This window comes from Aythya fuligula, chromosome 3, assembly GCF_009819795.1.
Source record: "Aythya fuligula isolate bAytFul2 chromosome 3, bAytFul2.pri, whole genome shotgun sequence".
Classification (NCBI taxonomy): domain Eukaryota; kingdom Metazoa; phylum Chordata; class Aves; order Anseriformes; family Anatidae; genus Aythya; species Aythya fuligula.
This window is the reverse complement of record NC_045561.1, coordinates 59,183,238-59,196,559: the sequence shown is the minus strand read 5'-3', so window position 1 is coordinate 59,196,559 and position 13,322 is coordinate 59,183,238. Positions and strand designations below refer to the sequence as shown.

At 37.5% G+C, this 13,322-nt stretch overlaps 1 protein-coding gene across 1 annotated transcript in view; it reads left to right on the top strand.

Moving 5' to 3' along the window:
- The window catches only part of ME1 (malic enzyme 1), a 173,966-nt gene that overhangs the window by 129,508 nt on the left and 31,136 nt on the right, over window positions 1-13,322 (top strand). Inside the window, exon 7 of the mRNA XM_032184259.1 lies at window positions 9,632-9,741. Within this exon, the coding sequence (XP_032040150.1) occupies window positions 9,632-9,741 (110 nt within the window). The remainder of the gene's footprint in view (window positions 1-9,631; window positions 9,742-13,322) is intronic.

Genomic DNA, 13,322 nt, shown 5'->3' with positions numbered 1-13,322 from the left:
AGTTAGAGGAGAGAATTAAAGAACTAGTTTCTTTACCATCAAGTACCACGAGAGTATGCAGTCCCAAACAACTTCTTAAATATCCTTCCTAAAGTCCCAGGATTTTGTCTGATCCTGGCAATTCTCCATTGAAGCTGATCTTGGAATAAAGGTAATAAAGTCGAATATTTTCTACATCATAGAATAATAGCTCCATTATGAAGTTCTGGGGTTTCCTGTTTGAGGTATTGAGATTACAGTGGAAAGGCAGCACAGCTTGCGGAGTTCATTATAAAACAACTGGAGGACAACGGTGGAAGAATGAAGTCTGTTCTTAAGGTCCAACCCTGTGACACGTCAGGTACCTCTGACTTGAGGCATCTTTGAGATTTAAAAGTGCTCAACAGCTCAGTGTGGCAGTGAGGTCCTAATTCAAACAGGATGAAAGCTGAAGCCATGTAATCATCCTGCATTTTGTGTATGCAGAACAAACCCTTTCTCCCATTAAATTAGAAATGTCAAGTGAAATCTAGGCTTAATGGACTTACTGATATTGTGTATGGTATTTTCTTCATAACTGTAGTTTGGATTACCTAAATTTAGTTCTAAAGATGTTAGAGTAAATGCAAATGCTTAGGACAGTGAAAAAAAAGTCAAATTCTATCCTATCTTCATTTTTAATAGGTTTCAATACATAATTTGTCGCACTGCAAATATTTGCATTGCCTAATAGAAGAAATTGGTCTTTGTATTTTGTCAAATAATTAATGCCCTACTCATTACAGAGTTAGTTAGATTTTATCATCCATTTTCTGAGACCACACCTGGAGTACTGTGTCCAGTTTTGGGCTCCCTAGTTCAAGAGAGACATGGACAGAGTGGATAGAGTCCAGCAAAGATGATGAAGGGACTGGAGCATCTCTGCTGTCAGGAGAGGCTGAGGGAGCTGGGGCTGCTCAGCCTGGAGCAGAGGAGGCTTGGAGGAATCTTACCAATGTCTGTAAATACCTGGAGGGAGGGTGTGATTTTTTTTTCAAGTGTAATTTGTGTTGCAGGTAGATAGGACACTTTGCTTTAAAAACACTATCAAGGATTTGGGGAGCGTGTGGTTTGTTTCATAAATGATCAGACAGTACACAGATTGTGGAGTGTATTTAATCTTCTGGAAACACATTAAGAATTCCTATCATCAACCTTTCAGACATATCTGAAAGGCCATTGCTTTTTGCATTTTAACATTCAAGGTGAAAGCTGCCAGTAATGGAAGTGATTTCCGTCTGATCATTATACCTTAAGTAGCAGCTGAAAAGAACAGATGTACTGCCCCAGGCTTTGTACTAATTTTGCTATCCGGTTGCATCTTTTATGTTAGAGAAAATAATTATAAACTCATACAAATATAATCAAATATGTAAATAAATGCAGACATCTTGTTTTAACCTCCTAAAGCTACTTAGCAATCTTTAGGATCTGACAGAAGATATGATGTCATTTCCAAAAGGCATTGCATTTGCTCTAAATCACTCAGGTCTGATTCGGTAAGGCATCAAAGCATTAAGTTAAAGCAAAGGAATGATCCAAGCTGGAATCCTTAGGTGTTTAAGAATCTTAATAAACTAATCTTTATTGAAAAAGTACTTTTAAATACTACTAGATACAGACACATAAATACAGTTTAAAAAAAAAAAAAAAAAAAAAAAAGAAGAAACATTCTGATGTAAAATTATCAGCCAAGAATCCCTTTTTATTTTTGTTGTTTATAGTCCAAACTCTCTCCCCTTTTTTTTGGAAAGTGGAGAAAATGAGGATCTGGGCAGTGAACATTTGAAGGTTTATTCTCAAGAGAAGAGAATGAAAAACTTTTATAAGCAAATCTAGTTTTTATGCACTACGTTGCAAAATTCCATCTTAAAACACACACAGTGAATGCAAATTTAATTTGTGCAAACGAATGGGAACCTCTGCCTTTTCCAAGTGCAGCTCTCAATTTAATACAGCAATCTGAGGACTTGCCCAGAGAAACATTTCGTGTCCAGATTTAGGAATCTGGACTTCTCAGAATATATGGTTCTCCTAATCACAGTAATTGTTAATTGTTATATATATATAATACCACATTTTTCATCCTGGGAGATCTATGTAGGGCTTCCCTGTGACATTCCTATGTTATTGCTGACCACCATTCAAGAGCTGCTGTACTTTTTTTTTTTTTATATTTTTGGCCAAAATTTAGAACATTAAAAATTTTTTATTTGCAAAGTGTGTTGGCTTGCACTTGTGCAGGGAAAAGCCTAGAACTGAGACTTTCTGGTTCCTTTATTGGAAAACTAAAATTTCTTGATAATCTGAGCAAGTCAGTAGTTATCACTGAATTTTTAAGAATTGTTTAAAGATTGCAGTCATGAAGTGAGCAGCAAACACACCCATTTGAAATCAGATGCAAATGGTTGAAGCCGGACAGGGTGCGTAATTGTACAGCGTAATGGATTTCATATGCTCTTTTTTGATAACAGATCCTTCTTGGTTTAGTGTAAAGCCATTTAATTAAGACTACTCATTATATTTTGAAAGCTTGAAGGGCTTAGTGAGGACCACTCTGTATTTTGAGACGGCAAGTTGTGACTTGCACCTTTAGCTACAGCTGAGGATTCAGGAGGGATAAAGCTACTCACTCTTTCCAGATGAGATGGATTTTTCTCTTGGTTCTCTGTTTTTCTGATTTAGTCTGCCCAGAAACTTGACCAATCCAGTTGTTCAGTACCCTTCCCTCTCTCTGCCAAGGTGGGACAGTGCCAAGTCTCTAAAGAAGAGCTGAAGAGACTGAAGAAAAAATAAAACAAAATCTCAGATCATCTGTCTCAAATCTACACTCATCTCTTTTAAGTAAATATAAAACTGAAGGTAATTTGAGCTTGATGGTTGGTGTAAGTCACAGTTAAAGCAGCTAGAGCAGTATCACTGGAAGAAGAATAGCTAGGAGACGTAGAATTACATTTTCAGGCTCAAAGAGTTTTACTTTTGACTTAGGTGGGCTCAGTATCAGGTAACAAGTGAACCAATGCAAAATCTTGAGAAAACATCGCTGTAGTTGACTGTGATTCATTCAAGTCCATAAGGAATGTTGGTATTTTTTTATTATTTGTTTAAGGAGAAAAACTGCCAACATTTATAATGCAGTTTTTGTTTGTTTGTTTTCCCTCTGATTTAACACAAGCGTTAGCCATGCCTGCAGACTTCTGCATTTGTGGAAGTTTCTCTGTGGTATGTTTTTTCATGGTAATGATCTAGTCTGTTAGTGCTGGTTTATGTATGTCAAGAACAGGGTGTAAGAGTTTGGCTCATGTAATGAAATTTCAGAAGTGTAAATTACTTGTATAACAAGCGTCAGACTGTCTCATTACTGTATCGTGCAGACACCCTCCTCCTGCTGAAGGGACCTGAATAATTTTCACAGCAGAGAGGAGGCAGATTGATGAAGTCTGCCCATATGAAATGACTTCGACAACACTTAGTACATGGTTATGTGGAAGACGGAGCTATTTTCACATTACAAAATCTCTAAACAAGTTGGTAGCACTCACTCAGTCTCATACCTGCTTACTCACAAGCCTCGGAATGTATACGTGCAGATGGTCTTGCCAGGATTGCTCCTGTGCATTACTAGAGGCAAAAGGGCCTTGGCTGTCAAATCTGCAGTGGGTTCCATGTGGCTGAGTATGACAGACTTGATTTAGTACAGGTCATCTATACCTTTAGGATCCAACAGCTATATGAGCGTCGTTCTGTTTGCCACAGGGTTTTGCTTATTTCAGTCTCCAGAATTATTAGACGAATTTGCTGCCCTCGCTTTATGTCTCACACTGTCTTTGTGTCCTCACTTTGAACTTTGAAATATTAATATTTTTGTTACAAGAAGAAATAAAACATATTTACAACAATCTTATTTATTTAATAGACTTTATATTTTACAGCCCTGAAATATCTGATAGCTAATTCAATGAGCTATTGAAGTAGAGGAAACCTACCTCAGGTTCTCTATTGACCATTAATATTATTCCTTTAATAACACTTAATACACGCACACGCACAAATAGGATATCTTTATAAGTGTTTTCAATGTAATGTTTCAGTAGGGTGGACTCCTAAGTCTTCAATTTAAAGAGCAATTAGTAGACTCTTCAAAAATTAGTTAAATTCGGAGAAGTGCTAGCATGGATGCAGGATGAAATGAAGTTAAAAACCCAGGAAGAGAAGGTACCCAGGTTGGAAGAGCTGTTGGGCAGGAAAGTGGGAAGGCATCCCTTCCTGAAAGCCTTGGGACAAGAAGGAGACCGTAGCAGTGTCGTGCTTTAAATCTGTTTTGAGCAGTGGGATATATGGAAACTAACAAGCTTAAAGCACTTGGAGGAATGAGCTGGTTTCCACATTGTCCTGGTGCACTATAAATGGTTCTGGCTGGCAGAGGGGCTGAGTGACGCACAAGGAAAGGGAGAGAATGCCAACATTGCTATCATTTTGGTTTTGCTCCTTCTTAGGAGTGGGTGTCAGCAACCACTTCTGATGGATTTTAAGGCTTTTCCAGTTCCAGACCCACATGAACAAAGAAAATAGTTAAATAGGATTCCGAAAGCTCTAAAAGCCTGAAAAGCAACCACTTGTTCCTTTAGGAAGCTTTCCAAAACAATGGCTGGCAGTAAGAACAAATGATCCAAATATATTTCCAGAAAAATTTCTTTACTGTAGAAGTTAGCATGGATTTTACTGATCATATGGTTTGAATTCAAAATGATGCCCGAACTTTTATAGCTCCCTTTGGATTCTTGAGGGTTTTCCTTGTTTGAGGCTCTTAAGAATGTAGGGTTGCCAAAATGCTAGCATGATGTGTTTAGTGGAGTTAAGGAGCTGGGGACATTATTCTCCAGACTGTTACATAAAAATATAATCCATAGAAATAGTTTGAAAACTTAACATCATTATCACAGACAATTCAATAAAAAATTATAAACAAAATTGCACAAACTAAGGTAAGGCTGTTACCCAACATAGGTTGTTAATAGGGAGTGGTATTAGTGTTTTCCATCAGCTACACATTATTCTAGTGGGTTGGTTGTTTTTCACCCATTGTCCAGTGTTTGCCTCCAGTGCTCAATGACAAACCTAAAGTTGCATGTCACTGCTCTTGACTGTGTTTTCTGTCCTGAAAAAGGAAAGATGGCTTTGAATTTCTGCCCAGCTGCATTGGGATTCAGACTGCCTGTGTGACTTGAAGCAGGAGACTAAGATCTGAGTACACAAAAAGATGTGGGTGACAAAACAGGATTTACAAGGGAGAATGCCGGTCTGGATTATCACCTTCTAGGGATGATTTATATGTATTTAATCAGCTACTGCAGTGACACATCCCAAGCAGGCGGAAGAGAGGAATTCACAGCTACAAACCACTTGCGGCAGGAATCCAGCAGTCCTAGCCAGACTGCTGAAGCCAGGCTATTGCTATCAGAGAAGTGTGTTCTTGCAGAGCAAGAAAACAGTTAAGAATTTTGTAAGACAATTATTCTGGTTGCACTGAGGAAGAATATCTTCCTGATATTTATTTATTTCCTGGGCGTCGGTAGCCGGGGCCTAGGCCCGTCATTTCTTCAAGTGTTCTGGTTAAGGTGGTTGATGACCACTGGGTAGGTTCTCTCTGGTTTATTTGTATCACCTTTCAGTATGAAACTGCATGGCAGTTATATGGCTCTCCATTTCCCCAATACCTGCTATCTGTTCCTGGGTCAGGTGTAGTGGTAGCTGCAGAAACATTGTCTTTGTTTTGGGCAAGTGATGAGGTGAGATATGTTAAATGTGACTCATGCTTGTAGCATTATAACCACGTACTATGTTTGCTTGCTTCCATGGCTGGTTTTGGGGACACGTTCAAAATAAAAGGCTATTAGGTTACGTTTTAAATTGTGTCTTAAAATAGCAAATAGGAAGATGAAATCCTCCTAAGGAATGTGATGATCAAGTTTAGCTATTTAGATAGGCAGTACACGGGTTAACACCTTTAGTTCACACTATGGCACTACGGAGTCCACTACTTTTAACATACAGAGAAGTATCTCAGAGTTTTTTCTATCATGACAGTTTCTTATTTGAAGGTCTTTGCCTCCTAAGCTTCTTGTCCTGTTTAGAGCTGCGCGCACTCAGCTCCAGGCCTTTTCTCTTTAACATATCCCATGTAAGGTCAACAACAACCATTTAATGGTGAGGGGTTTTTGTTTGTTTGTTTATTTTTTGTTGTTTTAAATCTGATTATTTTGTTTGTAGCAGACCTCAGTTACTTCCTTCTGGACCTACCTGAGACGTCATCTGAGTGAGGTCAATCTGTGCCATATCTGTATAAAGCATCAATGAACAGATGTTAAGATTGCCATGTCTTAGGAAGTTGCACGCTTTGTTTTTTCTTTTCATAATGTTTGAAAGATGATATGAATTACGGCGCTGTAGTGGCCCACAGTTTCTGGAATGTCTGTGGTTTGGAAGGCACAACAGGATTTGATGACTTAACATGGGCAAGCCATAAAGCGTTTGGTTCCCTTCTCATCCAGCAGTCATTTATCTACCATACCCAGCTATGAAGAGGTACATCTCCAGACTGAAAATCTGTGATGAAAGTATAGCATCATGTAGGAAGAAAAAAAAAAAAAGAAAGAGAGAGAGAAAAGAAAAAAAAAAAAAAAAAGAATTGTTCTGTTTTTGTGAGGGTTGATGCAAACAGTTTGCATTTATAGTGGAGAAATCACAAGATAACACCATCCATCCTTCAGAATGCTATGGAAGCTGCAGAGGGACACGGAAAGGGAAGTGGAACTGAGCTGTTGCTCGCAAACATCATTTTAGATTTTGGCTCAAGCTTCTGCTGTAAGTGATTGTGATAGTAACGTGGAAGTCACAGAAGAACTGATCTAGAAATTGGTGGCAGTTTTGGTGTGGTCACTGCTTCCAGAAAAAAGTGTGGCACCTTTATGGCCAATTCATTGTTGCAAGGGGATTTTCTGGAACGATGGGGATTTACTGTTCCATATTACATGGTAGCGTGCCCAGTATAGAGTGAGAGCTTTCTACAGGGACTCTAATTTAATATAATTCACGGGGAGTTATGATATGTGTCTAGAAAATAGAGAAAAATCAAATGCAGATGAGAAAATGGAATGTTATATATGGTAAAATAAAGAAACAGACATTGGCTTAATGACATCAGCAAAAAGGCTTTCAACCGAGTTCCAGGGCTTGAGAGTGTTAATCTCATTAGTTTCAAATTATTACCCAACTGTCAGCTCCTGGACCCTTATGGAATCACAGAAATTCATGTCAGATACTGAATAGGGCTAGAAACTTTAATTAGTTATTGAAAAGTAGCTGCAGTTTCTTTTCTTATATGAACTCAGTTGGTGAGATCTACTATACTCAAATACTGACTAGCCAAATTCCCTTTCAAATGGTTGCCTGTCATTTTGCTGCTGAAGAAGTCCAGCTTTTTCCGTAAAACCTGAAGATGTATTTATCTTCAGCAGGGATTGCAGTTCCTGCCAGTGGAATCCCAGTAGTTCTGGCTAATTGTAATGTGGCTGCAAATATGTGATTTCCATGGAAATTAAATTAGTCACAGGATTTTATTTTATTTTTTGCTTTTTCTATATTGATGGCTTTGCTTAACATGGCTGCCAAACATATGTATAGTTTTTCTTTAAACTCGATTACCATTGGAGTAGAGTATTTATAGTGAACTGCTCATATACGGATGTATTGCTTTTCTGGATGAAGCAGGAAATGCTTGAGATCTTGCCTGGTTAGTCTCTAATAACAATTTCATAACAAAATTATGAACCATACATAACTCACAACAATTGTTCTAGTAATAATTTCATAGCAAAACCTTGCTTCGATACTTTTTAAAAGTTTTAATCAAATGGTCCCTTAGTCTGTGCAAATTGCCATTAGGTTTACCAATGTTTAAAACATTTTTTAAGAACTTTTGTGTAATATTATTCCAGGGTGGGATACAGTTTTTATGATATTTCCAGAGCCAAACTTGTACAGGCAGTTCTATTACTGACCCTAAATCTTAAAATATTCAAGTTGTACTTTTTTTTTTTTTTTTTTTTTTTTCACATGTGACATTCAGTATTTGAGGGCATTTGTTTTGGTTCGTTTGTTTGTTTTCCTGTTGCTAATATACTGTGAGCTTGAATTTACTCAAGTCTAAGGACTGAAGGATGCATAATAATAATACTAAATTAATATAACTTCCATTTTACAAGTAACCTTACTGGCAAACCAGGGCAATCTTTCATTTATTAGACACTGGCATATGAGTATAGGAGGTATTAAAAGTCTAATACCCAGAATTAAAACAATAAAACTGCTGTATTCCTAGATGATTTTAGGTATATCCAAGGTGCCTAATGCCTGCTGAAGTCAAAGTAGGCACCTAAGTATACTAGAAATATCTTGCTGATGGCTCCCTGGTGATACAGCTTTGGTATGCAGTAGGTGCAAGGCAGCAAGGTGTCACAGTCTTGAAAATACTCATCTGCAGTTGCTGTGGACTGTACTTTGGGACAATGTACGTTAAGCTGTGGAGGCTAGGGAGTCAAGTAATCTCTTTAAAAACTCTTTGTTTGACTCTGCAGTCAGTAGTGGTGCCTGTAAAGAAGTAAATTGTTTCCAAGAAATGTAATAATTGGCGTTAACTTTGAGACTGTTACCACAAGGTTCATCAAAAGGCACTTATACATGCAGTTGAACTGTCTTAAATAATTTAGCTAATATGACTAAGTAGTTCATCTGATGCAATCGCATACTGTATTTTCAAAATACAGTTATATGCATATAGCATACATGTATACTGAAGGTTTCAAATTGCTATGGGAAATGCCAGTTTGAATTCTTTCATTGGCTAAAAGCATGAAGAAACATTGAAATGCACGATCACTTTGATCAGAGCATACTATTTAAGAACATTTAGTATTCATGTCAGACAATCAGTTCTGACAACCCAGTCAAACAGTAGATGCACCATTTAGATAACCTCATTTCTGTGTATACACAAAGTTTTAGTGTATATTAACCAAGTGTAACTCATTTGAAACTTACAGCTATTGCTTTCTTTCCTTAACATGTTCTCACATGTTTATCATTTGTCTGGATTAACTGTGTTTCTGCTAAATGTTTCTTTTATTATAAGAATAGTCAAGCATGGTCTTGTGAGTGATGTGCTGCTGACCTGCATAACATTAAAATATAATCCATGTTCTTTGGATTTATTCTTACTTTTATTATCTTCCCTATGGGGCCTTTTTTTTTTTCTCATTAGCTGATCACTCAATGAAGGGTTTTGCTGAGATATTCATAAATGTCAAACATTTTCCCCTAATCTTTTAATCTTAATTTAGAAGTGAGTAAAGTATATTAGTACTCTAATTATGCCTTCTAGATGATTTATGAGTATAAAGATACATAATATCACAGAAGAGTATCAGTAGATATCATATTATGTCATTATCCTATTATACTTGCATTTAAAATCTGATTGCAAATGTTAATAGCTTTATAATATACAATTATGTATTGTTCTTAACTTAAAGGACTTTTTTTTTGGTCTTTCTAGGTATGGCATGAACTGCCTCATTCAGTTTGAGGATTTTGCTAATGCCAATGCATTCCGCCTCCTACATAAGTACCGTAACAAGTATTGCACTTTCAATGATGACATTCAAGGTAATAAACTCTCTTCTGTTTTGATGTTTTTAAGTCAAAAAAGTAGATTTTCCTGAGGATTTTACTTCAGGATGTCCATTATGGTGTCATGTTTTGCCTTTGGTTTCCTTGAGCATGGTTTTATGATGAGCTGTCTTTGCTCTTAACCTCTCCCCTTATTTACTTCCCCTCTCATGCTTTATTTAGATGTTCACTCTTTTTTTTTTTTTTTTTTTTTTTTTTTTTTAATAGTTCAGTGTGTGAATAGATTTCTCGTATAAATTATTAACTTCAGATCTTTGGGAAAATGTCAAAGTTCAAGCCTGGACTGTACATCCCTCAGTGTTTTTTTTATCACTCCAGTGACAACTGATCCACTGTCTCTCTCTGTGACAGAGCTTTCTTGGTAAATGTCAAACTTTATTTCAGTTCTGAAACTGACAACTCAGTTAAATACCTTTCTGAGTTGCATTGCACTCCCGGGGCTGCATTCAATTTTAGATGGAAAATGACTGCTTTCCCATCTGAGTCATTTGTAGCAGAGGGCAAAAAGAAAAGATGTAGGATGAGAACAAAAACCTAGAGTGAGGAAAGTCAACAGCAGAAGGTAGAGCTTGTGTGACTGGGCTCTGATGTGACTTTTGGGGTTTTGCCTAGGTTTGTAAGTGAGGGGGATTGCCTCCATGCTCAGCCTAGACAGGCCTCATATGTACCTTCGCTTGCAAGAAGTGAGATGAGCTACTGCTTTGGTGTCTAATTTCTTGTTAGAAAAAGAGCTCTAGAAAATAACTGTCTCTAGGAACTTAAGCCCGCTCACTTCCATCCCTGCCAGCAGACTTGAGTTCAGAACTGGAGAGAGGCACCACAGGTAGGCCCTGTGCCTTTTACTGCCTCTTGCCCCCTCACGATTTCGTGGGTGAAGGGAGGTCCTCTGTATTGGTGAGATCAAAAATGGGAATTTAACCCTCTTCATTTCTAGCAGTTTGCAGTGACACTTCAAGTCAAGCATTAGGTGCTTGAGTTTTTTGGAAGTCATTCCTGAGTCATTCTATTTCAGGGACTCATGCATTCCTTAGAAGTGCAGCCACATGGAGTCTTCACATTTATTCAGCTTCTGTGATCTAATTTGTGGTTGTGGGTCTTCTTGTATTTTCATGAATGATATTTGGGACTTTCTGGTTATCTCCAGCCTTGATCCTTGTTTAGCTTCCAGCAGGTGAAAGCCGATGCATTTAGCCTGCTCTAGCTCTGACATTTGTCCTTGTATCTCCATAAATACCTTCAGCATCTTTTTTGTAGGAAGTCATCTTTTCCCCTAATGTGGCAGTAGAATGACCAAATATAGTTATCTTTTCTCCCTTCTCCCTCTTTCTGTTCCAAGTTTATAAAGCCTAAGGATCTCTCACCTTGACAACCTTAGTGGTTGGTACTAGCTTCTTTAGCAATCCTTCTTAGAGGTTCTCCATTTCTAAACGGTGTGATTTTATTTTTTTTTTTCCCAGGCTAATTCAAAGACTGTCTTTCTCTGTTTCCAAATTAAGTTTTCTAGCCCTAGAGCAGTAAACCTGAGATGTAGCATCAGGACAATGAAAGCAAGCAAGGAGAATTTTTTATGTTGTTCGCCATCTTCTTATAAAGATAGTGATTGTGCAACATATTAAACAGAGTTTCTCTTAGTCCAAATATTTGACAAGCCAAAGCTACTTCAAGGATAGAAATAAATTAGTTTTTCTGATGTTTCGTAGAAAGTCTTGCAGCTTTTTTCACGATCATAGGATACCCAGATGACAGATTCCTATATATCTTAGTGATACCTTAACATACCTCAAATCTTTAAAAAGTTGATATATGATCCTGACTTTTTCCAGGCACCATAAAAAAGAAAAAAAAAAAAAAGAAAAAAAGAAAATATGGCAAGCTGAATACCGATTAGCAAGTAGTAGCTTGGACAATTGCAGTTGTTTTCCGTTAGCTCGGAGCTATTTGTAGGGCCATGCCCCTAACTGATGCCACTGCAGAGCATTTGCCATAGTATCTGCCAAAACACTGATTGTATAAAATCACTAAATACTGGCCATTAATCTCCTTACTATTGGTGCCTGTAGGCACATTCAAGAATTTATGGAAACAGTTTTGTCTCCACCACATCCTTTTCTTTGGAAAAAGCTTTGTGACTTTTTCTGTATCCCAATTCTGTACTCAAGGAAAAAGGATTGAGACCAACTTCAATAGCTCTGTATTAGAAAGAATAATGAAATTACTCCTGTTTTATCATTCTAGAGAGCATCTTGATTTTTGGATGGGTGGTGAATTTTTCCCTCTGTTATTATGATGATTTTTTTAAATTTATATTTTTGGAATATTTTTATGATCACAGTAAGTGATGTTGCTTTATAAAAAAATACTTCTTATTTTCTTGGATTCTTGCTTACTTTTATTCTGACCACATGTCAGTTTGCTTCATCTTTTTTTCTCTGAAACGTGGAGGATACGATTTTTGGAAATGAGAATCAGGGAAAACCTTGTGTTTAAAATAAATCCCTTTATCTGGCTCTTTAATTATTAGAGAGCATTCTCCAACGTTGGCTTGTTTTTGATAGTAATTTCATATATGGGAGAAATATTTTATGTTTGGAAGTATTTAGAAATATTTTATGTCAAGCTTTACAAAAATTTTAAATGTCTCATTTAAATTAGGTTGATAACTTTAGTTGTCTCCCAATATATTTAGGAAGGAAGGACCATAAGGACAGTTTTCTTTAAGATATGAGATTTTTTTTTTCCCCTCTCTCCAAGTTCTGCCTTGGAATGGACCAATGCCAGAAATGACTCAGGGCTTGTATCTCAAAACAAAGCTGTTTTTTTTAAGATTGAAGATGTTCTCTGCTTGGTGAGCCTCCCTGGAAGGAGGCAGGATGAAATCAATGGCTTAGGAGGCTGAAAATCCCTGTGGAGAAACTAACCTTTACCATTCCCTGCTGCATGGATGATGGACAAATCTCCTTAATATTGGTTTAAGAAGAAGTCACAGGTGCAAGTCCAGAATTGCAGTGTCGAAAATCCTTAATCCATTTGCTTAGCGCCTAAGCAGGTGACAGGTGGTGTGTGGGCTCGGGAGCAAGCTGGGTGCCTGCAGTTGTGTTTCTGCAGCTGTGGCAGGCTGGGTGGCTTCACACCTTACTCCTGAGTGCCTCTGCAATGCAGAGCAATGCTTCATAGCCATTATAAAACCTAGCTGCAGGCAGAACAGGATGCTGTAGCTCTCCCTTTCCACTCCCATCTGAGTTTTGGTGTGCCTGTTGAAAGTGTTTTTGCTGCTCAAGCACAGTCGGTGGCTTAAGGCAAGTTTCCACGTCTTAGGAGCTGTGCATTTATTTTACATGGGTCTCTCAACACTCATCGCACGGTAGTTGTTTTTAGTCACTGCAGATGTGGACAAATTTGAAATGGTGGCATAAATTTCTCTAGCCTTTCTGCCTCTATACAGGCCAATTATTTCAGCTAATTGTTTGGATTTTCCCCACCCCTGTACTTTAAAATTGCCTCAATGGAAAACAACAAACTTTTGCAGTACAAGTCAATCTATATAAAATGTTTCTGTG